This window comes from Nothobranchius furzeri, chromosome 12, assembly GCF_043380555.1.
Source record: "Nothobranchius furzeri strain GRZ-AD chromosome 12, NfurGRZ-RIMD1, whole genome shotgun sequence".
In the NCBI taxonomy this organism is placed as follows: Eukaryota; Metazoa; Chordata; class Actinopteri; order Cyprinodontiformes; family Nothobranchiidae; genus Nothobranchius; species Nothobranchius furzeri.
This window is the reverse complement of record NC_091752.1, coordinates 68,863,706-68,891,624: the sequence shown is the minus strand read 5'-3', so window position 1 is coordinate 68,891,624 and position 27,919 is coordinate 68,863,706. Positions and strand designations below refer to the sequence as shown.

The 27,919-nt window shown below is 43.1% G+C and overlaps 2 protein-coding genes and 1 long non-coding RNA gene across 8 annotated transcripts in view; 2 read left to right on the top strand and 1 right to left on the bottom strand.

Moving 5' to 3' along the window:
• The window catches only part of LOC129157272 (zinc finger protein 665-like), a 215,297-nt gene that overhangs the window by 12,110 nt on the left and 175,268 nt on the right, over positions 1 to 27,919 (top strand). The window lies entirely within an intron of this gene.
• Positions 194 to 1,546, bottom strand: LOC139062217 (uncharacterized). Its single transcript, XR_011515816.1, has 3 exons — positions 1,409 to 1,546; positions 1,171 to 1,308; positions 194 to 1,024 (listed from the first exon to the last, which is right to left on the bottom strand). It is a non-coding gene; the product is annotated as an uncharacterized lncRNA (long non-coding RNA).
• Positions 1,414 to 24,394, top strand: LOC129157251 (zinc finger protein 84). 6 transcript variants are annotated; one of them, XM_070542935.1, is made up of 5 exons: positions 1,414 to 1,848; positions 5,178 to 5,290; positions 5,377 to 5,449; positions 16,017 to 16,120; positions 20,104 to 24,394. In XM_070542935.1, the coding sequence occupies exon 5, from the start codon at positions 20,223 to 20,225 to the stop codon at positions 22,077 to 22,079; it is 1,857 nt and encodes a 618-aa protein (XP_070399036.1). In that variant the 5' UTR covers positions 1,414 to 1,848; positions 5,178 to 5,290; positions 5,377 to 5,449; positions 16,017 to 16,120; positions 20,104 to 20,222; the 3' UTR covers positions 22,080 to 24,394. The 6 variants fall into 6 exon arrangements, with proteins under 6 accessions (XP_070399036.1, XP_070399037.1, XP_070399035.1 ...); XM_070542936.1 differs by having other exon boundaries at positions 15,222 to 16,120; XM_070542934.1 differs by adding an exon at positions 15,222 to 15,416 and having other exon boundaries at positions 5,178 to 5,449.

Sequence of the window (27,919 nt, the reverse complement as noted above, 5' to 3'; positions counted from 1 at the left end):
ATGGAAAGCATGTTTGGAATCTTGTCGTTTTAAGTCTGGGTAATTCATAATTTTCTGGTTTTTGAGTCTCCCCAAATCAGAAAATTATTCTGATCAAATATAAAGATTTGACGCCTTTACTAAAACCCAAAGTGATTATTTTAAAAAACACAAACAGGATAACGTTTTCCTTTTTTTATTACATACAGACAATATCAGTCTAAAAATTATAAATGTATAGTCAAACTTTTATTTTCCACATTTAACAGCATAAAACAGTCTTACAGTATTGGGGTGTTAGACTTTTCTACAACTTCCAAGGGGCTTTCATGTTTTGCCTATCTTCTCCTGTAGCCTTCATACAGATGGACAGCAGACTGGACAGTAATGTGGTTTTACAATGTTCATTTTCAGATCAGAGGCCAGAACCACATTGTATGTTTCTTTGCAGAAATATATGTGAAGATGGGGTGAGCATGTTTAGAAAATAGTTGTTTTTTCTCACTCCTGCAGAGAGCTGCTCTGCACACTGGCTATTCAATTTTCCTGCAAGTTCAGGAACAATTTCAATCCTTCTTAAGACATCACGGTCGTCTTTGCTGTTGCCTTGGTGGCAGACGTCACTCAAACAGTAGCGCTCGGCGGAGCCAGTTACAGGATGGCCTCCCTCGTCTTCGGGGTCTTTTTTGTGCTTTAACCAGGGTAAGCTCACTTCCAGTTTTCTCTCTGCAGCTTGTCTGATGTTTTCTGCTGTGTGATCAAGCAATCTGCCTTCAGGGATGGCAAAGGGTTTATCAGCAGGGCAACGCTTGTTGATGTGGCTTACTAGTCCTCTGGCATAGTCATGCACTGTGATGTTGGGAAAAAACTTCCAGGATAGAAGCATATCAGCAAAGTCTCTTGGGCTCTCAGCTCTCAGGTTAAACTTGACTGAATAGATTACTCCACATCAGTTCGACCCTCAAATGATAGATATGCATGTAGAATCCGATCCTTGTGAGGAAAGCTCTCCCCTTCTGTGTGTTCAAAGAGTTCAATGACACGGCTGACAGCAGTATGAGTCAGCAGAAATATGAGAACACAATTAGAATATTTTAGTTATTTTTGGACAAATGTGTCAACATTTAATTTAAATTGAATAAATATGAACTTTACTTTTTACGCAACTAATAAGTAAAAGCATGAACTAACCTGCAGTGCATTCCTCAACACAAGGCAAAAATGTATTGACAGTAGCAAATGATCATCACAGTTGTGGACGCCATCTTGCCAGTCTTGATCGCTACACCATGTCACAGTTGGGGAAAACTTTCCTGTATGTCGATGTACCTAAAAGGATAAAAAAACATGTTACAATTACATCCTAGAGCTGGAATGATGTAAACTACAGTTAACTATATTTCTAATCAAAGCATTGAAAATTGCAAACCTTTAACTACACCATTATGAGTCACTATTTTAGCAGTTGCAGTTATCAGCTGAGGACCAACAAGAGTGTTCTGTCCACATTGTGTGCATGTAGTCTCAGATGGAATGAGATGTGTGGGGAATCCATGAGAGTCTTGGCGTCTCTGCTGCTGGTGATCAGTGTTTTGGAAGATCGGAAGGTATTTTCTTGTGAGCAATCAAATACTTGATCATCCTTTCAGCTGCTGGATCTGGATAAAACGCTTATATTGGGTGAAATCTGCCTAGCCCTCCATCTCCTCACATTGTTTTATTTTGAAACGTATTTTATTTTGAAAAGAGGAAGTGGGATTCTCCCCTTTCAACTCTCAGAACCACGAGTTGTTTTGAACGGTTCAACTTTGGAAGCCTTCGAGACACGACCTAGAAGCTGTGCTGTTCTGAGATAACTCGGTGGACTTGGTGAGTTTTGGTAGTCAGTAGTCGGTAGTACAGTCAGTAACGTAGTTGGATCTGGAACATTTACCGTCTTTAGTGAGTGGAGCAGTTCACTTGGTGAGTGGACACCGTTTCTTTGTGAGGGAAAGCACGCTAGCGGCCTAATGGAGTTAGCATCATGCTATCGCTAAATCGCGAGTGGGGTTTCCTGTTTAAAATCAACAAACTATTTTATTACCGTTAAATAGTTTTAATAAAGAGATCCCTAGAACGCGCGCGCGCACACACACACACACACACACACACACACACACACACACACACACACACACACACACACACACACACACACACACACACAACGGCAGCTCCTTGCTACAGACAGAAGTTTACTCAACAGCATTCAGCATGAAAATGAACCAAGTAGCAAGTATTAAATAGACAAAACAGGCTAAAAAGAAATGCCAGCTGATGTTTCAGAGCATTCGTTAAGCAGATGTTTTTCAGGGATGCATATTTACATGCAGGGCCGTTGCTAGCTCTTTTGGTGCCCTAAGCACAAAGGCATCGTGGTGCCCCCCCCCCCCCCCCCCAGCAGAAAAAACAACACAATAACACAGTATGTGCAAGCTCTTCGCCTTAAATTCTCTTTAATTCTCTTTTATGCACAAACTGCTTATTATTTCCAAAAAGTAGGATTGATATTTACAAAATATAACATACACAACACAGGAACTCCATATTGTTATTATTTAGAACTATGTAACAGGTCCACACACCACAAGCACCGGTTGTGGCACATGTGTTTCTCCAATGTAATTTTCAGATGCTTTTTCAGACCCAGGACTCACTCTGCCTTCAGAAGTGCTGGCTGTGGGCTGTGCTCGGTCTGTAGGTGTGCTTTACTTTGTTATTCCTGGTCAGGGCTGGGTGATGTGTAGAAGGTTCAGACGTGATGGCTGACAACTGATCTTGAGCTCTTGAACTGCTGGTGGAGGGCTGATCTGAACTTTTGGCGTGAGCTCCTCCTTGAATGTACTTGTTCCTTGAGCCTGCATTCAGACACAAAAAGATCATTTGTCATATTCATTCTATAATAAGATAAAAGATTTAAACCATGGTAAAAAAAATACTGCAGTAGATTATTTATAGGTTAATATTGGCTTATAAATCACTGGCATGTGACATGACTAAACTCAAAACTATTTAACCTTTATTAAGAACTAGAGAGGCACAATATACACATTTTATACACAACTAGAACATTCTGAATATGAAGGGAGGAGGTTAGCATAATGGACTTTTTTCTTCAAATTATACCATCAGCAGCTGATGTTCCTCTTGGCCCGTAAATGTTTATGAAATATAAATCAACACAGAGCAAATACCTAATTTGAAAATAGGTTTGTCTAATTTTTCATATTAAATCTCAGTTACATAGCCTATAGGCCACATAGGATATTTAATAATGATATAAATCATGTCCATAATTAACTCATGATTAATCACAAACAGCTGCTTATTTAAAAATAAAACTTCTTACTTTACCTTGACGGTGTTTTTGTCCTTCCTGTTGTTGTGATATTTAAGTATTTGGGTGGACAAATATGATTCATTTGTTTATTTCTGTTTCAAAACAGCACAGATGGGCCTATCTGACCTCACAGGGGAAACTTTATTTTATTTGAGAAAGATGTTTTAAGATGAACTTATTTAAACAAAATAATCTTCAAACTCTTCCAGGTGTATTTTTTAGATGAACAACCTTTAACACTGTTCAGACTTATTTGTTGATACAAGTCGCATGAACAGACTGATTTCCCTTTGTTGCATTTAACTATTTCTTCTTCTTTAAAGAAGTGCTGATTCAGAAGAAAATAACTGCATTTAGGAAGATGATGACTTGCTACGTTTTTTTCTCCAGCAGTAAAAAAGCTCTAAAGCTTCTCTTGAGTTTCTCTCCCTCTCAGCCTCTCTCACTCAGCTACTAATGAACGCCCGGTAGGCGGACGGGAGGCTGCGGGACAGAGTGGCGCATTATACTTTTAACAGACTGGAGAAGCAGAGAACGAAATCTGCCCAAACCACGCAGATAGAGTCAAAATGTTAAATGTACGGAAGCAGAGTGCAAAAAACACCAAATAAAAGTCCTGAAAAGCAGCATGCTTACCAAACTCGGTAAAATTTGACCAAAAACAGATTAATTAACAGCAGTAAAAAGTCCGAATTTAAGCTAGGTCAAACGACCCTCTGAACTTCACCACACCCGTGTTTAAAATTAGAAAAAGAAAAAAAAAAATTAAGAATTTCCATTAAAATACTTGTCTTATCTGCAATCGAACCAACAGCATCATCCCGCTGTTTTTTCTTTTGTCTCTTTACTGCCCCAGACTCCTGCAGCCTTTTCGGAGCCATGACTGTGCCCGCGGCATCCTCCGCAGGTGTCTGCGGGGGTGGTGGGGGGGGGTGCGACACGGTCCATCTCCTTTCCTTTTTGTATTGTTTTCTCTCTGTAAACATGCTGTTAACTTACTTTGCACATCTTCTAATTGAAATCTGTCTTTATCATATACATATTATTTTTTCACAAGCTTGCATTTGGTGCCCCTCCCCTGGCGTGGTGCCCTACGCTCTGTGTGTGTGTGGAGCGCCGGCGCTGTTTACATGTAAATAAAAATAAATACAACTTTACAAAGACACATTCTACTGAGTAAATGTATAATATAATGACTTAGTAATCAATAATAATACTGAAAACACAATAGCATTCTGCTAAAACACACCTAAAGTTCATTTAGCTGGGATTCCTGTGTTTTCATGTACATTACACGTCCGTGGAGCTGCCTCTTGGCCAGGACTCCCTTGAAAGTAAGGTTTGTGATCTCAATGGGACCTTCCTGGTTAAATAAAGAATAAATAAATAAATAAACTCACTACTTCTTCATGTAAACTCTAAACGAAACCCTTTAGTGCTCTTGGCTCAGCTGGAGACGAGGAACCCTCAGGTTGTGTTGTTCTTTACCTTTTCAGCTTCCAGCCCTCTGCTGATATCACACCTTGCTTTCCTTGTTGGCTCCATGAGATGCTGCCATGCTGGATTTGACTTTTAGTGAGCCACCAGACAGAACTAAACAGGAGAAACCGTTGTTAGTATTTTTGTAGAGCATCCATCTTCTATTTAGTCTGTAGCTGGAAGAACAGAGGAGAACTCTGTGAACTCTGGTGAGCAAAGGTCCTCTTTTCCAGACTGGATCTGTCCTCAGCTGATCAGAACCAAAGCGTTGGATCTTTAATCTCCTGCGTTGTTCTGAAGCAGCATCTTAATCAGCTCTCCTGCTTTGTTTCTATTGCAGCTGTTAGCTAAACACGGCTAAAGAAAACCTGCTACCACTTCAGGATCATCCATCAGCTGGGACTGATTCATCGTGTGTTCTTCACCACCTGGACCTGGACAGCATGGACACAGGTAGGGCTGCCACCTTTCAGATATGTAAATAAGTAAATGAGTTGGAGAAGTGGTTTTTCTCTTAGACAGCTGTGTTATTCACACAGGTGTGAAACATCTGTAAACGCCAGATCTGGTGCAGGAAAATGGGAGTGGGGACACACTTTGCCTTCTGCGGTTGTAAGTGATAATAATAATAATAATAATAATAATAATAATAATAATAATACATTAAACTTGTATAGGGCTTTTTAGGTCAGTCAGGCTTCACAAAAAATGCAATAAACACAAAATAAAACAACATAGCCCTTTTCAGACAGACATTCTGGAACATTTGTGGACAATTCAATCCGGTTTTTAACCGGAACTGTGTTTTCAGACACACCGCTTCTGTACCGGAACTTGTCCTTTCGGCTGCGTTCACACAGCAGGGAAAAGTTCCAGATGTCTGACGGCGGTGGGGGGTGGGGGGGGAGAGAGAATCGGACTCATGTTAAGAAGAAGAAGAAGAAAACATCATTTCTATAGCGCCTCTCAAGATAAAAATCACGAGGCGCTTAAGCATAATTCTGCGCACACGAAGACGCATAAGAGACCTGGATGATGAAGCTCAATGGTTTAAGGAATCACTGAAGCGGTGTGAAGCGCTCCGTCGCGCGTCTAAGCGGTACCGTAGGAGGCGAGCTGCCGTGGTTCGCCGCATGCTACAGCAGCGGGCTATCTAGGTGCGCACAGCGTCCCCCGGTCCCCTCCTCCTCCCCCTCCCCCTCCCCCTCCCCCTTGTCCGGAACTTTACCTCACCAGTCTGAAGCAGCCACCCTGTCCGTAACAAGTCCAGACCTGTTACTAGGGGCTTCGTCCGGATAAATTCCGGAACACGTTATCCGGATGTTTGTATTCAGACAGAAAGGTCTTACGGACAGATTCTGGAACATTTCCGTTTTTCATGGCCTGTCTGAAGGGGACTCATGAAACAGTAAACAGACTGGGGGATGCTGGGCTGATCTTAAGAGAAGGCCAATTTAAGGAAGTGGGTTTTAAGCAGTGACTTAAAAGTAGAAAGAGAGACGGCGTTCCTGATGTTTAGTGGGAGAGAGTTCCAAAGTGTGGGGCAGCGGCTGCAAAGGCTCGATCCCCCATGGTGCCATGTTTTGTTCTGAAAGGGGAAAGGAGGTTGGAGTCAGCAGAACGGAGGTGCCGGGAAGGAGAATGGCGATGGACTGATTATCTTTTTGATTTAAAAGTTGTGAAACTATTCAGTATATCCGTGCTGCAATAAATGGTCTGCAGCGCTAAAGACAAAAACAAAATGCTTACTACAGCCTCCACATGTGACTCCAGAGAGCAGTCGCTAAAGCCGGGCGTACACTGTGCGACTTTTTCACTTTTTTGAGCCGATTTTCCAGTCGTGCGAGAATCCACGACATCGGTGCGAGTTTTCCACTGAGCGGTCGTGTAGTGTACAGGGGGTTACGAGAGGCGATTAACACCACGTGACCAGCTGCCAATCAGCAGTTGTGAGGTCACTCTGACTTCTGGAGTGTTTAATATTTTGCTCGTCCCTCGTGAGGGTATCGCACAGTTGAAGCGGCGCTGCGAGCGGCTGCGACCCAAAAAGTATCAGAACCGCTCACGGCGCATGCGCAATCCTGCACCAACGCCGCTCGCCGCTATTTCCCTAATAACACACGCTGTTCGTTTTTCTTTCTACACGTTTTTTTTTTACTCACAAAGATTGTCAAGAAAGCGTGTTTGTCGTGTTCATGTCAAATTAAACTGATCACAAAACACAGATTTACTTTCTTTATTTCGTTTTCCTCATCCAATCCCCATAAATCCCTGTGTGTCCTCCTGCAGCACTCCCGAAGGACAACAGGCAAATCAAGACAAAAAAGTCTAACATGTTGTGTAAAAACTGCTATTTTTAACATATTTTTAGGGCCGACGTGTTTCTACCAGACGTACAGTGTGAGCACCTGGCTCGTGAGATCTGCTCTGCGAGGAAGTCGTACAGTTTGAGCTGAAGCTGAACGCTGCGAGTGAAAAAGTCACACAGTGTACGCCCGGCTTAAGTCAGCATGCAGCTCAGTGAATTTAATGTCCTAGTCGAGTGGGTGGTGGTCTTATGGAAACATGAGAGCAAGTCAAACTGCAGCTTTAAGAGCACTCTGAGCAACAGTTGTTTTTCTACACATCTGTTTTTGATTCACTGTTTAGCAGTTGTCTGACTTTTCTATATAGTTTCTAAAGTAAAGCTGTCGTTTACAACTTTTTCTTGTTTCTTTTTTTCTATTTTCATATTCAGGCCAGTTTACACACAGAACTCCAGTTATTGCTTGTTTTGTCCAATCTGGGCTGCAGCCGAATCACACTATGAGATTTTGATCTTTTTCTGCAGCGGTTTTAGCGCTTTTCGGTGCACCGCTGCTGGTACAGCGCCCTGTAGTGGCGTAACGCTGCAACTGCAGTTACAGTAACATCCATATAGCTGGGGGCAGAGTGAAATCAGGCTGGGGCGGCACAAAAATAGCTGGAGGCGGCCGCCACGCAAATTTGAATACAGGAAAACCCTGTATATGTGCCCCTTTTTTAACTTTGAGCACCCGCCCCTTCAAAGGTCTCTGCACGGCCCTGCTCTATCTGCTTCCTTTACAGCACCTGCTGAGCTCATTTAAAGGAGTCTCCTAGCGTCTTCACACGGATGACATCCAACTGTACATCTCCTTTAAGCCCCATGAGATGTCTACGCTGCAGCTGTTACTCTCCTGCTTAGACTCCATTAAAACCTGGATGGTGGGAGCTTTCTACAGCTGAATGAAGATAAGACTTAGGCCCTGTCCACACGTAGCCGGGGATCTGCCAAAATGTAGATATTTTTCTACGTTTAGGCCTGTCCTCCACACGAAAACGGAGTTTTTTAAAAACTCCGGCCAAAGTGAAGATCTGCGTTTTCTCCGTTTTGGGTGTCTGCGTGTGGACAGACAAAACCGGAGTTTTAAGGTCCGCAACGTCACTTTCCGCGACAAAAAATGCTGACATCACGTGTGCGACCTGTGTTTACACTAGCCGGCATCATGGAAGCCATCAGAGCTGCGCTCGCTTTATCAATTGTCCAAGCGCTTTCTGCTTGTTTGTTTTTGCAAGCAGAATTACTGCTCCTTGCGGAAGACCACAGATAAAGGACGAGGTTAAGAACGGGGGAAGTACTGCCGCCTACAGGTCTGGCATGTCCTTAACAACGTATTTATCCGGGTACGTGTTAGGGATGCACCGATGGATCGGCATTTGATCGTAATCGGCCGATAGCGCCCCTATCGGTTTTGATCGGAATTTTCAAAATAGATCAAAGCAAACCGATCATTTAGGGTTGTCACGGTAACCAGTGTAGCGCTAAACCCCGGTAAAAAAAAAAAGAAAAGAAAAAAAGTTGACAATAATAACCGTCTTGTTTTTAAAAAACTATTATCTTGGTGGGTTTACAGTGGCTGCGGTGTAGGCGCGGTGACCCTTACCAGCCACCGTATCATCGGCTGAAGTTGCCGGCGGCACATACACGCTTTGTTTACAACAAAACTTTCTTGAAGCTAAAGCTGAAATAATGGTCAAAGGAGGAGACGGCAGCGCTCAGGAGGACATTTATTATCCCTCAAAGAAGACAAAGTCGGAAGTACAGGCATCTTTTAGATATTTGAAGAATGCCGAGGGAGTTTATGGAAGACGGACGGCTATCCTGTTTGCAGCACGTGCAGAAAAAGTGTCTGTGAAAGGCAGCAACGCTTCAAATCTCATGACACATCTGCGTGACCATCACCCACAACTCTACAGTCAACGCAAGGCAAGCTAACGTTAGCGTTTTAGCTAAAATGCGTGATCCGAGGATTTGGTTTGAGGGAGAATGCAACGAGTCGCTATATAAAGCAGCCGCAGCGCCGCTACCTGCATATAAACAGTGTCACGGACACCGCCATGTTGAAATGACGCTATGCATTACGGGGCTCCCAGGGGCAGATAAGAGTTGGTCTCTCTCCGAGAATAATTATGAATTTAACAATAATTACTGCCTGATGACATTTTCCCACATCTGCAAAGCTCACTGGAAGGACACAAACCGAGGACAATATTTTCCTGATATACGGATTACTCAAGTAAGGGTAAAGTATCTGATTAGAAGGCTACTTTGAGTACTGAGTATCATCTGATCTAATATTTTTAAAATGATGACATCAAACAGACATAAAATAAGAAGTTATGGACAAATATTGGTATTTTAAAGGCTAAAGGGGAAAATGTAAACAAATAAACAACATAATTACAAAATAACACATTTTAGGCAAAATTTACACACAAACTGAGGACAATATTTTCCTGATATACAGGGTTTATTTAATTGTGTGAAAATGTAGCATGTTTAAAAAAAATACCGCGATAATACCGAAAACTGTGGTCATTTTGGTCACAATAACCGTGAGGTTAAATTTTCACACCGTGACAACCCTAACCCCCAAATTCCACTACCTCCGCTCCGACACGAACGCCGGAGCAAAATCGGTCCCGTTGTAGTCAATCAGAGCAATTCCACTACTGCGGCCGTGCTCCGGCAGTGCGGCGCACCCTCTGTTCCGGCGTCCGGCAAAAATAGAATCAATCCTATTTTTGCCGGACGCCGGAGCACCTCCGCAGTAAATGGACAGAAATCACAACGGCCCAACAGGAAAAGGAGCGAGCACAACTTCCGTTTTTCACAATAAATCGATAAACAAAAGGCGTTTTTTGTTTCATATGCACAGGTTTAACAACTTTTAACAACTATCAATGGCGGCTGAAGTTTAAATGCACAAAAGTAAGCCATAAATACAGTTTCTACTATCAAAGTAGTCACACTTTGTTGATCCAAACACTGCTGATCTCTCAACACAAATGATGGGCAGATTAAACAGTTTATGCCGATGCTTCTCCCACACAACGGGTGTTTGGATCTAACTTCCGCGTTTATTGCTCGGACTGTATCGCAAGATCTCGAAAATCCCGCGCATGCTTGTTTGCCCACCTCAGGTCTCCGCACCGGAGCGGAGCCGTTGTAGAGCGCGTACCAGTAAAAATTGAGTTCGGAAGCGAGCGGCTGCGGAAGGCGGGGGTGGACCGGAGCGGAGGTAGTGGAATTTGGGGATCATAAAGACCATTTTAGATTAGGTTACATTTCCTTTATTCCCAGATTATGTAGTTTGTAGCACTCATTATAATGTTGTAGAAAATTTCTGGCCAATGAACGTGATCGGTATCAGTGATCGGTATCGGTGATCAGCATTCTTTGATATCGGTATCGGTGATCGGCAGCCAAAAACCTGATCGGTGCATCCCTAGTACGTGTGGACAGTTTTTTTTTTTTAAACGAGGTGGTGTGGATGCAAGTTTTTGGAGGGGCGGATATTCGTTTTCCAAAAACCCGGCTACGTGTGGACTAGGCCTAAGATCCTCATCTGTGCCCCAGAGAAGCTGGTTCCCAAAGTCAGAGACTCTCTTGGTCAGCTTGCTTCTCACACCAAACCCTCTGTCAGGAATCTTGGCATGACCTTTGACCCAGCTCTCACCCTGGATTCTCATGTCAGTTCTCTTGTTCGCTCTTCCTTCTTCCATCTCAGGAACGTTGCTAAGCTGAGTCCCATTCTGTCCCGCTCTGAACTTGAGACAGTTCTCCACACCTTCATCTCCTCACGCTTAGACTACTGTAACTCTCTTTTCACGTGTCTGAGCAGAACCTCCCTGAACCGTCTACAGGTGGTTCAGAACGCCTGTGCTCGGCTTCTGACCAAGTCTTCCAAACACACCCACATCACCCCGATTCATGAAAAAAACACTAAAACTGAGTTATTTTCTAGAAAAGACTTTTTTTTTGCCTGGGGTGTTTAGTACAAATCAGTCTTGATTATGTTTACCGGTCGATCTACGTCCCAATCCTCACCTATGGTCATGAGCTTTGGGTAATGACCGAAAGAACGAGATCGCGGATACAAGCGGCCGAAATGAGTTTCCTCCGTAGGGTGGCCGGGCTCAGCCTTAGAGATAGGGTGAGGAGCTCGGACATTCGGGAGGGACTCGGAGTAGAACCACTGCTCCTCCGGATCGAAAGGAGCCAGTTGAAGTGGTTTGGGCATCTGGTCAGGATGCCTCCTGGACGCCTCCCCGGGGAGGTGTTTCGGGCATGTCCTGCCGACAGAAGGCCCCCGGGTCGACCCAGGACACGTTGGAGAGGTTACATCTCCAATCTGGTCCGGGAACGCCTTGGGGTCCTGCCGGAGGAGCTGGTGGACAAGGCCAGGGAGAGGACGGCCTGGAGCTCCCTAGGTGGGATGCTGCCCCCGCGACCCGGACCCGGATAAGCGGAGGAAGACGACGACGACGACGACGAATATCTAAACTTTAGAATTTTTTGCATTTATAGTTTTTACATAGCAACACGTTTAAAATTTACTATACACTCGAGCCATTAGAGGACAAAAACGTCCCATTGACTTTAATGCACACCACAGGTTTTGATTCCAGGATGGATTTCCAAAAGTGGGCAAGTCTGGTTTCCTACTAACGCAGAAACTTCCCACTATGTTCCTGCTGCAAGATGTTTGAATCCTGGGCCAACACGTTATGCCATCACACGTATTTACGATGTGGTATCCTCCTTTGATTTATTCTTTACTCCAGAAATGACTGAAATCATCGTCAACATGACAAATCTAAATGGAAGACGTGTGGTGAAGAACTGGTGGGATATTGATGACATCGCAGTGAGAGCATACATTGGGCTCCTGATTTTGGCTGGTGTGTACCAGTCCAAAGGGGAATCCACCTGCAGCCTTTGGGATGACCACTGTGGACGTGCAATCTTCCTGGCCACCATGAGTCACACCAAATTCAAGATGATCAACTCCACCCTCCGGTTTGATGATGAGCTGAACAGGCCTTCCCGTCTCAGGCAGGACAAGCTGGCCCCTATCCGCTCGATTTGGGACATGTGGACCCATCGCCTCCAAATGCTTTTCAACACTGGGTTAGATGTGTGTGCTGATGAGCAGCTTGTCCCTTTCAGAGGCAGGTGCAAGTTTCGCCAACATATGCCAAGTAAACCAGCAAAGTACGGATTGAAACTCTGGATCACTGCTGATGTTGCCACTTCCTATGCCTGCAAGTGTCAGGTTAACACAGGGAAAGCTGCTGGTGAGGCTGCAGAGGTCGGCCAGGGAAAACGTGTCATTTTGGAGATGACCGAAGAGCTCCAAGGAGTCACTTCACATGCATGCATTCACACTTCTGCCCTTTCATAACAAACTGAACTACAAAGAGTTTGGATGTGCCTGAGCTCCAGCCAGGTGCATAAACATATTGTTTTTGTTTTCTACCCTTTGATGTTCAGTAGGAGAGTGAAACTGTGTTTTGTTTACATGCTGAGCTTCTGACTTCAATAAAAACAGCAGAAGATCTATAGAAATGTGTAAACTTTCTCGCCTGGGCAACATATGAAGAAATGACTGAATTTGGTGGTGAACAGTAAAAATCATAAATTTGACTACTTTTGTCCAAAATGAAACCATTACATCACAGAAAGCATGAATATTTGCTGCAGATAATACAGGATCAAAAACTGTGGTTTGCATTGAAGTCAATGGGACGTTTTTGTCCATAACAGGCACAAGAGGGTGGTAAATTTTAAATCTGCTACACAAAAACTAAAAAAGCATAAAATGTGATATTTTGCTAGACTCTTGACATATCCAAGACCATAGGCGTCATTTTAACCGGGGACGCCGGGGACATGTCCCCGGCAAAATTTGTGATTGGCAGCTGTGTCCAGTGGCGGTTCTACATGGAATTACTCCCCGGGCGAGACATCCCTTGAGGCGCGCCCCCCCCCCCCCCACACACACACACACACACCTCGCATGCACACTTATGCACACAGTAACACAACTGTATTAATTTCTAACAAAAAGGCATGTTTTATTAGAACGAATACTGAACATTCATTTTTCTAAATTACACATATTTACATTAATTACCATTAAGTTATCAGAATTTAAAACTATATACATTATGTACGCAAATGTATCAAAAATATATAGAATCAAATATACAAAAAATATATATATAAAGAATAATATATTAACAGAATATATAAAAAAATATTCTAAATAACAAAAATCCTTCATGACACATAAAAAACCTAAACTAATCACTATAGCATTGCACTTAGAACAGAAAGCACAAACTAAAACCTAACCTTCCTGGCCTTCCTTGATGCAAAGTCATCTATAATGTCATCATATGAAATGTTCTCCCCTACTGAGTGATTGATACTGATGACGGCCAGGTTAGTGAGTCGCTCCTGAGACATGGTTGACCTCAGGTAGGACTTGATCAACTTCAGTTTTGAAAAGCTCCTCTCTGCTTGAGCCACAGTGACTGGTAGAGTAAGAGCAATCCTGAGAGCAGTCCAAAAGTTGGGGTAGATCTCCACTAGATCTTTATCATGGATGAAAGTGATAAGCTCGATCAGGCTCATGGTTGTTGATGGCAGGTTAGGGAAGTTTTTGATTTCTTGCACAAGCTCTCTACCATCCAAGTCAGAGTTCCCATCAAAGTGCAGTGTGGTGCTCAGTTCCTCACATTGCTCTGTCAGCTCCTCATCTGCAAGGCTTGGAAAATTGGTCAAAACCCCAAATTTGTTTTGTACAATTTCCAGTGTGGAAAACCTCTCCTTGATGGCTGACGTGGCTGCATCAGCAACAACATTAAAGAATCCAACCTCCAACTTTTTAAGGGCATCACTGAAAGGCTCATCATGGGATTCATATGAAAAGTGGCACTTTGTGGACCTCAACCTTTTTTGTTTCAAAACAGCCTCCACATTCATTTCTTCACACATGTCTTTGGCTGCCATCTGTGCTGTCACAAAGCCACTTGCCCTGTAGCTGTGGAGACCTTGCTCAGTTTTCTTCAAAAGACTCACAGCTAGGTCCACATGCATATTTGGAGACTGCATGAGTTTGCTGACATGCTGTATTGCAGATAGAATGTCATACCAAACAACCGTGCAGATGCTGAAGCGGTACGATCCCACCTCCTCAGACAAAGACTGGGCCTCCGTCTTTATAGCAGGGTCTTTGGTTTTGTCTCTCACCTCAATTAAAGCCTCTCTCACTGCAGCTCCCTGGTACCTCATGGGCTCCACACTTTTGACCTTGCTCTCCCACCTTGTTTCTGACCACATCTTTAGAGTGATGCTCACATGGTTCTTCAAGCTGGCCCATCTTTGGGCGGAGGCTGAAAATAAAGTGTAGAGCTTTTGCAGAACACCAAAGTAGCTCATTGCATCAACAGATCCCTTAGCAGCATCACATACAACTAAATTCAATGTATGTGCTCCACATGGTACGAACAGAGCTCGGGGATTCTTTTCTAAGAGCCTGGCTTGAACTCCCTTATTTTTGCCTTTCATGTTTGCCCCATTGTCGTATGACTGTCCTCTGCAGTCTTCAAAAGGAATTCCTAACTCCTCGAGTCTTCTCAAGATCATGGATGCCAAGTGCTGGCCTGTGGACTCCTCTGCCTCCAAAAACCCCATAAAATGTTCCTTGATCTGGGGCTTCTCCATCAGTGACACCACTCTAATGACCACTGACAACTGTTCTGTGTGGCTTATATCCAGGGTGCAGTCCAGAATTACTGAAAAAAACTTTGCCTCCTTGATGTCATTCACTATAGTAGATATGATTTTGCTGCTCAACATATCAATAAGTTCATTTTGCACATGATGACCTAGGTAGCTGTTGTGACTTGCTGTTCCTCTTCTGACACGGTTAAGGTGATCTTTCATTATGGGATCAAATCTGGCCATCAGTTCAACCTCTTTGAGAAAATTCCCATTTGATGGTGTGAAAAGTGTTTCTGTGTGTCCTCTTAGAGCCAAATTTCGAACTGCCAGTGACTGCACAATAGCAGTGAGACGAGTCAATACTGCTCTCCATCTCACCCGCTCATCCTCCAGAAGTGCCATTTCCTGCTTATCAATAGTTTTCCCACTTCTTATCCTCACTGCCAGTTCTTTCCACGCTTTCATGGAATGGAGGTGTTCTGTACTGTTTTCATGTGATGTGAGGTAAGTGCTCGCATGTTTCCAATTTGCCATTCCAGAACCTGTTATTTTAATGTTCCTATTGGAAAACAACTTGCAGCAGAAGCAAAAGAGGCTGTTGCTCACAGTGGAATACATCAGCCAGGTTCTTGCTATCTTTTCACCACTTATTAATGTCTTCCTGAAATATTGGTGATGACAACTTCTCCCATCACTCTCATTCCTTGGAAAAACAAAGTCAGGTGACACCTTACTCGGTCCTCTTCGTACCAGCTCAGTCCGAATCCTGTCAGTCAGAGGTGAGGGCCAGTTAGCAGGGTCACTTGACAAAGACTCCTCCTCATCAGTGGGGCTCAGTGGGGGTTCATCTCCAGCCATTTCTATCAACATATTGGCACATTACTCAAAGTGCATAGCAATGGAACATTACACACAGACCTACTCAAATTATCAGAAATATTTAAATGACATAAAAGTGCAGTTGCCCAGTAAACTTGGGAGTCTAGGTATATCACCTCTAAACACACACACACACACACACGCACACACACACACCTGAAGGCTCGTGATGCGTAGAAAAAGAAGCAGCAAGGTCTTTATCCTCACTATCACATATTTTTGCAGATAACTCTGGAGGCATAGTAGCCGAGGATGTAGATGGAAGCTCATCCTCAAGGGTCAAGGCTGTGGGTGATGTGGACGATGGCAGGTCTTGTCCAGCAGGGGAGGTGGGTGGCTCATCCTGACCAGAGGCAGATGATCCAAAATATTTTAGAATTGCCCCTGAAATTGCAATTTAAACTGACATAAAAAAAAACACTGTAGACTACCAGAAAGGCCACATTTTATTACTGAACAAACCATGTGAAAAATAATCAGTGTAACAAATGCATTGAATGCACACTTCTGACTAATCTGTCCAAACAAGACTGTGGTCTGCTGCTAAAGATGTGAAATAAAACAACTAAATGATAAGGCTGCAATGTCAGACTCTTCTTATAAAAGCCTAAACAATATGTATTAAAGCAATGGGTGTTGTCTAGTTTCCTCTTTCCCATCTGATATTTATAGTTAATATTTTATAGAACAAAATTCACCTATATTTCAGTGCACATTTAACAAATCCTCGCGCTTGAATCATTAAAAAGGGATTCAGGGAATTTATTCGAACCCTTTATTTTAAACTTTCAGCCCATTTGCTCCGTTAGCAATTGACCCGAATTTAACCGTTAAAATACCCAGTTAACCGGTAAAAAAAAATTTAAAATGTGCATCCTAGCATGAGAACATACTACCTTTCTCTTTAGCCCGTTTCTCCTCTTCTTCTTTTCTTCTTTTCCTGAATTGGGCACCTGATGGTTTTGACCTTTTTCTGTCCATCTCGTTTGGCACTTGACTCAATAAACCGGTTTCCACTCGTCAACGACAACCAGGAGTCAGGACTAAACCAATTGACCTTGGTGGGTGACCACAAAATCGTTTTTTTCCCCCTCTTTTTTTGTGTCCATTTCACACAATTCAGAAAAACGTGAATGAATTGTAAGCCTGTATTTAAAATATTATGAATTAAATGTGCGTTATATGAATGAACATCAAGGCGTTATTGACTTCAGCCATCTCACACAGTTGATTCAGACCCCCCCACCCCCCGTCTGTTTCATTTGGGAGAGACGAGACCCAAAGGTGAGTACCCCCCTCGCGCCCCTCCCTGTTCTCTGCTTAACAAGGCACTCGTCGATGCACTCGCCTGCCCTCTCAGTCAGCAGAAGCGCCTGCAGCTGCAGGGGGCGCCAACGTGCTGGTTCCAATCCAGACACTGTGATATGACAGAATAGAAAAACCTCGGTGCGGCGCGCTCAGATTTCTTTCTTTTTTATTTTTTTACTCAGCGCTTGTGCGCCCCTTTTGTGTCATAAAAAAATGCCGCCCCGGGCAATTGCCCTGTCTGCCCGTGCCTAAAACCGCTACTGGCTGTGTCCCCCCCCCTACTTTAAAAAAAGCCTGCTGATGAGGATTTTTGTTTTACCAGCTCAGATCTTATACCAGGGGTTGGCAACCTGTTCCCATCAAAGAGTCATTATTACCCGTTTCCCACAGTAAAGAAAACACTGGGAGCCACAGCGGCCGCAGTGTTGTGGGCGGGGCCTACCCTCAGACAGCAGAGCGCTGCTCACAACATGACAGCAGCCGGTACCGGTCGATCGCATGGGCGTTGCACCCGTGGGGGATTCAACACCCACACTTTTCCAGCTGTTTTGCTCACCTCCACACCAGTCTGGTTTCTTTACGTCGCACTCACTCTGTTTGCTTCATCTCCTTCTTCACCTCCGCTTCTGACAGCCGATGTCGGGTTTCCAGGAGAGCAGGAGAGGGAGGGACGGAAGAGCTCGACTGAATTCATAATTTTACATCTTTACATTAGCTGTACAAAGTCTGAGTTTGATAAAGTGAAGAACAATAATTTGCAGAGGTTTATAACAGGCGCGGCGCCAGGTTTTCATTTTTGGGTGGGCCACGGTAATTCTGGACGGACCTTAATAAGCAGCGACTTCAGTGAAGCAGGCAGGTCGTGCTAGAAAATTTAGTTTAAAAAGAAGTCATAAATGTTTTCCTCCGTCATTTTTATTTATAAAATATGAAGTAAAAACTCACAATTTAATTTTCATTGATTTGTCATTAATATGTAGTCTACACCCGTGCGTTAAGTGGACCATCTTCCAGTAAAAACAAAGCTTCCAGCCCACCTCTCCAAATGCATAAAATGTGCGTCAGCCGCTAGTTAGGCGCGCCACGTGCACCGTCAGCTACGTCAGCCCAGACAAGAGCAGAGCAACTAGAGAAAGAATAGAGGATAATTGTGTCTGGATGTGGATGGAGATTACATTTTACAGCAGCCTGATCATCATTTAAATACGTAAACCATCACCTGTCTTCTAGTCCACGCTATCAGCATTATTTTAATTGGTGTGTGTGTGTGTGTGTGTGTGTGTGTGTGTGTGTGTGTGTGTGTGTGTGTGTGTGTGTGTGTGTGTGTGTGTGTGTGTGTGTGTGTGTGTGTGTGTGTGTGTGTGTGTTTTCCACTTCAAACACTGGTCTAACCAACCAGACCAGCATGTCCAGTAACACATTAATGTTAGAATTAAACAGTTTCACTTCATGTAGGCTAGGAACGTTTCACCTGCCGTGGCCCGGCCGCTTCTGCTCCACATAAACTTTGTGCGTGATCAAATGTCTCTACGCGTCATGCGTCTCCATATTAGAGATGGGAACAAGCGCTGTTCAGCCAAAGTTTCATAATTTCATAAAAAGAACATTTTTCCAGGTGACACATCCCTCAGAGAGACCGGGTTTCTAGAACGCTTCAGTGGGAGGAAATCGTATCGCATGCACCGTGGTTCTGCGCTGCGAATCCCTCTACAGATCTTCAGCCCACTGTCCACCGTGGGCGCGCCGAGCCGCACTGAACACAGTGTCCAGTATAAAGCTCTGATGTTCTGATGGGAATCAAGTTACCTCTGCGATGTGCGTATTAAAATGTCAGCTCATCCATGCGCATCAGTGTGCGTCGGGGTAATTCTTTCAAAACAACCAACATCCTTGAGTTTATCCGTCAATATGTGACAAGATGGAGAAACGAGGGCCCGGGCGGGATTCGATCCCCAGACTACCGGGTGAGAGTCATACGCTCTAACCAGTCAGCCAAAGGGACATTCCGTTGGCCAAGTAGCCAGGGCGCATGATCTATCGGGACACTGTGACAGGACACTCACACTGCCACACCTGATTATGAAACTTTGGCTGAATAGCGCTTGTTCCTGTCTCCAATGTGGCGACGCATCCAGGAACCTGTCTGAGGAGAAGCCCAGAATCTGACATCCTTCAGCTCAGGAAGCGCCTATGATTACGCACAAGCGTGACGCGTCAACCCGGTCTCACAGTAAGACCGGGTTGGACCTGTTCAGGTTTACGCAGACAATCTTTACATTTAGAATTGGCATACAGATGTAAAATTAATGCAGTAAAATATAAAGCTTTTTTATTTAAATATCCATTCATTATTTTACAAGCTCAGAGAGCGCATCAGATGGATGAAGAGCCGCATGCGGCTACAGAGCTGCCGACACCTACTTTATTGTCCCCAGCAATTTTTAAACCCCACTCAAGTGTATGGTTATTGTCCCCAGCAATTCTGAAAACAAACTGACGCCCTTGTCCAAGACTAATTCCATGCTGTCGTTCTTTTTAAAACACAGAAACGGTTTCATTACCTGTTTTTTTTTAGAAAATAACTCGGTGCTGTTATTTTTCTTTTTTTTTCTTTCATAAATTACATCAATGACTTTGAGTATTCAAACTGGCATTTCAGGGGTTAAAAGCTTCAAAATGATTGGATTTTTTTATGTTTGAGCAGGGCTGAAGTTGTTCAACAGATCTATGAAAAAAAAGTTTAAAAAAAAACATTAATGTATACATTTTTTATAGCCACTTTTACAAGCGGCCGTTTTTGTCCTCTAATGACTCTTGTATGAAAATTAAAGTGAAGCCTGAGGGTTAAGGCTCATATGATTTATAGAGGCTCAAAGTTCAGTTTCCAGTTGTAAATACATTTCATTCTACTGTCAGTTTAAAGAAATAATACAACTGTTATATGTGTGAAAACACAGTTACAGCTGTCTGTAATTCACATAATATGTTTCTGTGTTTCCTACAGATTTTCAACAGATGGTTCTGGTTAAATAAGAAGCTTCAGAAGAACAGAGTGCTCGTGTCAACCACCAGCACCTAGATTTTCTCCACAAACAGGAGGAACTGGAGAAACGCTGGTCTAGTATGGAGGGAGAGCGTCTCCATTTGAATATGGAGACTGATGCTGCCAGGTTTCAATCCTTAAGCCAGAAAACACATTTAAACAAACACACGAGAGTCCAGACAAAGCAGAAACATTTTGCCTGTGAGCACTGTGGACAAAGGTTTCACCAAAAGACTAGTTTAACCACACACATGAGCGTCCACACAGGAGAGAAGTCTTTTGTCTGTGAGCTCTGTGGAACGAGATTTAGCCGAAAGAAAAACTTAACCACACACATGAAAGTCCACACAGGAGATAAGCCTTTTCCTTGTGAGCTTTGTGGACAAAGATTTAGTCACAAGGGAAGTTTAAACACACACATGAGAGTCCACACAGGACAGAAGCCTTTTGCTTGTGAGCTCTGTGGTAATAGATTTAGTGAAAAGGGAAGTTTAAACAAACACACGAGCGTCCACACAGGAGAGAAGCCCTTTCCTTGTGAGCTCTGTGGAACGAGGTTTAGCCAAAAGACAGCTTTAAACAGTCACATGAGAGTCCACACTGGAGAGAAGCCCTTTCCTTGTGAGCTCTGCGGAACGAGATTTAGCCAAAAGACAACATTAAACACACACATGAGAGTCCACACGGGAGAGAAGCCCTTTCCTTGTGAGCTCTGTGGACAAAGATTTAGTCGAAAGGGAAGTTTAAACAAACACATGAGAGTCCACACAGGACAGAAGCCTTTTGCTTGTGAGCTCTGTGGTAATAGATTTAGTGAAAAGGGAAATTTAAACAAACACATGAGCGTCCACACAGGAGATAAGCCCTTTCCTTGTGAGCTCTGTGGAACAAGATTTAGCCAAAAGACAGCTTTAAACAGTCACATGAGAGTCCACACAGGAGATAAGCCCTTTCCTTGTGAGCTCTGTGGAACGAGATTTAGGCAAAAGACAAATTTAAACACACACATGAGAGTCCACACTGGAGAGAAGCCTTTCGCCTGTGAGCTCTGTGGTAATAGATTTATTCAAAAGGGAAGTTTAAACACACACATGAGAGTCCACACAGGACAGAAGCCTTTCGCCTGTGAGCTCTGTGGTAATAGATTTAGTGAAAAGGGAAGTTTAAACACACACATGAAAGTCCACACAGGAGATAAGCCCTTTCCTTGTGAGCTCTGTGGAATGAGATTTAGCCTAAAGACAAAATTAAACCGTCACATGAGAGTCCACACTGGAGAGAAGCCTTTCGCCTGTGAGCTCTGTGGTAATAGATTTAGTGAAAAGGAACGTTTAAACACACACATGAGAGTCCACACTGGAGAGAAGCCTTTCGCCTGTGAGCTCTGTGGTAATAGATTTACTGAAAAGGGAAGTTTAAACACACACATGAGACTCCACATTGGAGAGAAGCCTTTCGCCTGTGAGCTTTGTGGTAATAGATTTAGTCAAAAAGGAAGTTTAAACACACACATGAGAGTCCACACTGGAGAGAAGCCTTTCGCCTGTGTGCTCTGTGGTAATAGATTTAGTGAAAAGGGAAGTTTAATCAAACACATGACAGTCCACACAGGAGAGAAGCCTTTTGCTTGTGAGCTCTGTGTAAAAAGATTTAGCCGAAAGACACATTTAAACAGTCACATGAGAGTCCACACTGGAGAGAAGCCCTTTCCTTGTGAGCTTTGTGGAAAGAAATTTTGCTTAAAGTCACATTTAAACAATCACATGAGAGTCCACACAGGAGAGAAACCCTTTGCTTGTGAGCTCTGTGTAAAAAGATTTAGCCAAAAGTCAACTTTAAACATTCACATTAGAGTCCACACTGGCTTTTCGCCTGTGAGTTCGGTGGAAAAGATCTACCCAAAAGATCCGTTTAAACGGTCACAAAAGAGTCCATAAAGGACAGAAGCCTTTTGCTTGTGAGCTCTGTGGACGAAGATTTCGCTGAAAGAAATCTTTAAACAATCATCTAAGCATCCACTAGGGCTGAATGATCTATTGGAGGGGTCTCCAACCTTTTCTGGCCCGTGAGCTACTTTTACACAATGAAAGTACAGCAGAGTTACTGTCATATGATTTATTTACATTGATACTTTCCATGTGTGAATATGCTTATGTTAAACATGCTATACTTACTATATCAACATGCATTGTACTCACAAGTTGATTTCTCTGTATTTCAGTTCATCAGTATATATATTTTAAAAGTATAAGTAAACCAGTGACATTCTGAAAACCAAATTAAACAAAACATATTTAGTTTTTTAAACTAATCAGATACTTTCAGATAATGAATAACAAATCTACTTCATATGAATGATTTGGTAATTTTTTAGAAGGTTAGTAACATAATTTTTTCAGCGCACAGGAACAGCTAACCTGTAAAGCTGATGATATGTTAAATAAATACAAGCTAAATGTGATGAAAACACAAAAGTCTAAATAGTTTGAATTGAAGTAAAAAATGTAAAATCAGAAATAAGACTTGTTCCTGCTCTCCTGATGTACTGAATAATTTTTATGGGGTTCTTTTTTTGGTCATGAAAGTTAAGTTTTGCTGCGTTTATTGCTGACAATATGAAGGTTGGAGGTTTATCCATTTTTCTGCATCTTGTAAGTTTTTTTCTCCGCACGTCTCTAAATAAAGTAAAATTTTCTAGTGCAGAGTGGAGACAACCCATAGAAGCACTGATTTGATCTCATTTCAGAGAAAAATAGAACAGGTTAGATCAAGGGTGGGCAATCCTGGTCCTCGAGGGCCACTATCCCACATGTTTTACTGTTTTCCCTGTTTCAACACACCTGATTTCAATCAGCAGGAGATTAGCTGGCTTCTGCAGCTTGATGAGCTGCTGAATCAACTGTGTTGGAACTGGGAAATAACAAAAATATGGAGGATACTGGCCCTCGAGGACTGGAGTTGCCCACCCCTGGGTTAGATGCACCTAATAAATAAAATTATAACAAACTCAGGAATCTGTTTCTTTGCTTCACTGTTCTGGTGCTGAGAATATCACTAATGCGGATCAAAGGAGATACACAGATGAATGCACCTCTTATTTATTATTTGGAGACTACATTTACTGCAGCTGGCAGAGGCACAGATTTTTTCTATTGATACACGGAATTTACAGAATCGTTTTAAATGTTAATAGGGGAAGACTGCAGGAGGGAGCGGTAAAATACAGGGGGTCCCCAGCAAAAACAAACTTTACGAGCCTGATGAAACCCGCTGGTTTTCCATCAGGCAGTCACGGGGCAGCTCCAACGACCCAGTGGCTGTGCTGGGTCAATGTTATCGAGCTCAGTCGAGGAGACGTCGTGCTCTGCTTAAGAAGAGGTGTTATTTTCCTGCTTCAGAAGAAGCGTTCAACGTGTTTTTACGCTTTCTCCGAGACATGTCATGTCGCTAAGTTGTTAGCGCCGCGCGATAACACGTCAATAGTGCAGCGTAGCCTGCTGGAGGTTTTAAGGGTTCAGATGAAAACACCCGACCTCTCAGGCTGCTCACACATCGATCTTAAGTTGTCGCTGTTGCGCTCACATCGTAATACAGTATTAGATGCGGTTAAAGTCAGACGTGAAAAAATAAAATAAATTTTACATGAATAAGTGATGCTTATCCTGGTGAGGCGAGGAAACCCTGTCAAGATCGTCAACGCTCGTTTATCTTAATGCTATTGAAACATGTAAACCAAAAAGCATTATATCCACTGCTACCTTTATGCTGTAACTTCACCCTGCCCTGCCTGCTCCTCCTTGCTGCCTGCCGGCTGTGATCACAAGCGACAACATAGTAGTTCCCGCTGCTTCCTCGTGAAACGCCTATGTAAGGGAAACCCTGGTGTAGTTACTGTGTAAAGCAGTATATACTATGAATGATTAATAAAAATAAAAACTAGAATTGAACCTGAGTTACATAGTAATAACAATTTAAGAACTCAGAAACAATAATACACTAACTAAGTAATTACCATGTAAGTACTAAGTTATTAGAGGACTGTAAAAGAAAGCGCTACCAATAATTGTACTTAATATGCTTTTATGTTTGTGTGCTATGTTCTGTGTCAATATTATTTGATGTGATTTTACACAACATGATGTGACATTTTAACTATTTCATTTCACTTGTGATTGTTTTAACTATGTGAAGCACATTGGGCTACCGTTTTGTGTATGAAATGGGCTATATAATAAACTTGACTTGAGAGAGAGTTCACAATCATGTTTTGTTACTAAATGAGACACTCAGCTGAAACTGGGGGAAATATATGATGAATCTAAATCACAGGAGATGTCCAGAGTTTTTAAAGCCTGTGTTCATCATGTTGTGGGGGACCACAAAGAGGCTACACTCGCACCCAGTTCTTGGTACCACAGACATATATTGACTTGGGACTATTTGTATGTAAATATTGTTGACTGCTTGGCCGCTTGATCAGAACCAGAAACGTATGTGTAACAGACCATCTGGGTGTTCAAGGGGCCGTATGTGGAGGGCCACACAGAGGCTACGCTCACACCCAGTTCTTTGGACTGTTTGTATGTAGATGTAGCAGGACTGGTTGGTGTCTCAACCAGTTGATCGCCCAGCCTATCACACATATTAGTCAAACCAGCACAAAATTTAATTTAAGACATTTAACTGCATGTGTGCACGTGTGTGTTTGCACTGAATGTGTTTGTGCACATGGTTCACACGTGTGTAGGGTTAATCTACATACTAGAACTAACGCTGTTGCTATCAGCTTTGTTAGATTCTGAGAAAGACAACCAAGTTAACATATGAAGCTTCTATCATATATAAACATCTAAGATATTAATATAATCGATAGAAGTTCATACACCAACGAGCTTGGTTTATATTTAATCTACGGATTAATATTTAAGATGTTTAAATTAATAGCAAAAGTTTATTTATTAAACAGAAGACTTAATAAGGTTCTTTGCTGATTCAATAACTGAAAATGCACACCATTCTGTGTTTCATTCAAAGAAGAGTCAGGTTTAAAAATTTAAGAATTTATTACTAACAATTTCAAATCTGACAACTTAAAATAGACAATTTATGAATAACAATTTATAAATGACAAATTTGAACAACAATTTTGATATTAAAACTTGTTGTTAAAGCAACCCCTGTGTCTGGATGGAAAACTAAGTGGAATGATGAGGTTTGGATGCGTGAATGAAATCTCAGAAGCTTTCTTTCAGAGGGAGAACGCGTTCTGGGTGAAACGTTGGTTTTGCAGCTAACTGCAATCTGTGTTCTACCTCACCGTTCAGACGACCCTCTGTGTGGATCTGGAGGTCTGGAGGATGTTGTCAGCCTCGGGGGTACTCAGGTCCGGCAGATGACCAAGGGTACCGACTTTCTCTGGTCCTAGAGTTGCCGTGAGGTGCACAGGTAGATGTGGCTTTGCATCCGGGCAGATTCTTAAGGAATCTCGTAGTGTCAGCTGGTTATAGGTGCGTTTATTCAGAGCTATTCTATCGGCGTGACAGAACGCTTAGTGAGGAGTCAGGCGGCCGACCTTCTCCTCTGGGATACTCTCGTTGCCACGAAGAAGTATCAGCTTGGTTCAAGAACTGAACTTAAGCTGTGGAGCTTTGGTTTTAACAAAACCTCAGAACACACCCTCTCAGAGACAGGAAGCATGACTATGGAAGACATGTGAGGCAGTTACCTTGAAGTGAGTCCTGCATGAGGTGTAAACACGTGCAAAAGACCTTCTGGTTACTGAACACACATTACTGATTATCATAAATAATTATTATTATTAACCAAAGAATAATAAGTCATTTCATTAGTTAAAAATACATTTATAATGAACCATGATGATCATTAATGATGATTATAGTAAACCTTATAATAAAAGAGTTTTTTAAATTATTTGATTAAGAGTTGAAGGTCCTTCATCTCGTGATGGAACAGCAAACAGATAAACAGTCAGATTGAAGACGGTGTTATTGTAGACTATTCGGCTCCTGGTGGTTTAATCTGTGGATGGAAGTTACAGCTCGACCCAGCTGTGACCCAGCTGGAAAGTGTGAACTTTGCCCCACAAGATGAGGCCATTCATGATGCTACACGTGCGACCATCAAGAACAAAGTAGAAATTCAGCGAAAGAAAGCAAATTGACTACATATTAATTTGGTAAAAGTGTGAACCTAGAGCCCCACGACTGTTATTATTTTAGGTACGGAGAGTGATCACGCTAGATCAAAAAATGGGCTGAGACAATGTCTTCCTCCAAACTTGAGTTTATTTACACACAATGCATAAAACAAGTTCTTCTGTTACAACCTCAACCAGGTCTGGGATCCTGGGAGGGCTAACACAGGTACGTGAGTGCAAAAAAAAAAAAAAGGGGGGAGCAGTACACCAAATCACATTTGACAAAACAAACATTTTATCAACAAAAAGCGTCCCTCGTCGTCGTCGTCTTCCTCCACTTATCCGGGTCCGGGTCGCGGGGGCAGCATCCCAACTAGGGAGCTCCAGACCGTCCTCTCCCCCGCCACCTCCACCAGCTCCTCCGGCAGGACCCCAAGGCGTTCCCGGACCAGATTGGAGATGTAAACTCTCCAACGTGTCCTGGGTCGACCCGGGGGCCTCCTGCTGGCAGGACATGCCCGAAACACCTCCCCAGGGAGGCGTCCAGAAGGCATCCTGACCAGATGCCCAAACCACCTCAACTGACTCCTTTTGAGCCGGAGGAGCAGCGGTTCTACCCCGATTCCCTCCCGAATGTCCGAGCTCCTCACCCTATCTCTAAGGCTGAGCCCGGCCACCCTACGGAGGAAACTTATTTCGGCGGCTTGTATCCGCGATCTCGTTCTTTCGGTCATTACCCAAAGCTCATGACCATAGGTGAGGATTGGGACGTAGATCGACCGGTAAATCAAGAGCCTGGCTTTCTGGCTCAGCTCCCTCTTCACCACGACAGATCGGCTCATTGTCCGCATCACTGCAGATGCTGAACCAATCCGTCTGTCGATCTCCCGATCCCTCCTACCCTCACTCGTGAACAAGACCCTAAGATACTTAAACTCCTCCACTTCAGGTTGGACCTCTCTCCCGACCCGGAGTTGGCAAGCCACCCTTTTCCAGTCGAGAACCAAAAAGCGTCCCTACGGGAGATAAACGACAACACAAAATGGAAGAAGACTCGTTAAGACAAAAATGACATTCCAGAAATGTTCTGAGTAATATGGCCCTTTAACACTCGGCTGTTACGACACCTGGGTTTTTCAATGGTTGGCCGTATTATTATTACTGTTTAGTCAGAATTTTTTCCCCTGTTTTGGTAGTTTTCTTCCCATTGTTTTGTTTTCTTTTGGAGTGACAACACCAGATCCAGATACAAGATGGCCGCCTCCATGCTGTTGTCCAGTAACCATGGAAACCTCAATGAGCACCGGCAGCCTCATCACTAGTGGATCCCTCCACAGTTCTTCAGGTGGAAGCAATTGGACTAATCGTTTTCTCTGGATCTGGAAAGGATAAAAGGCTGGAGGAACTGTCATTCTGGGAGCTACTTGTAACCAAGTAGACTCCCTTTGGGCTGGTTTCAGGGTTTTAGAAGTTTAAACATCTTGAAAGAAAAATAATTCCTCAGCTTTTATTAAGTCTCTCTTTGGGTTTAGTAATTACTCTTGGTAAAAGAACTACAGTGGCCACTGTTAGAGTTTGAGAGTCTTTTGTGGTTAAGTTGCTGAATTATTATGTAGAAAG

Bases quoted from the DNA above. Each gene is read 5' to 3' on its own strand.
- LOC129157251 (XM_070542939.1), top strand. From the start codon at position 20,223: ATGGAGGGAGAGCGTCTCCATTTGAATATGGAGACTGATGCTGCCAGG.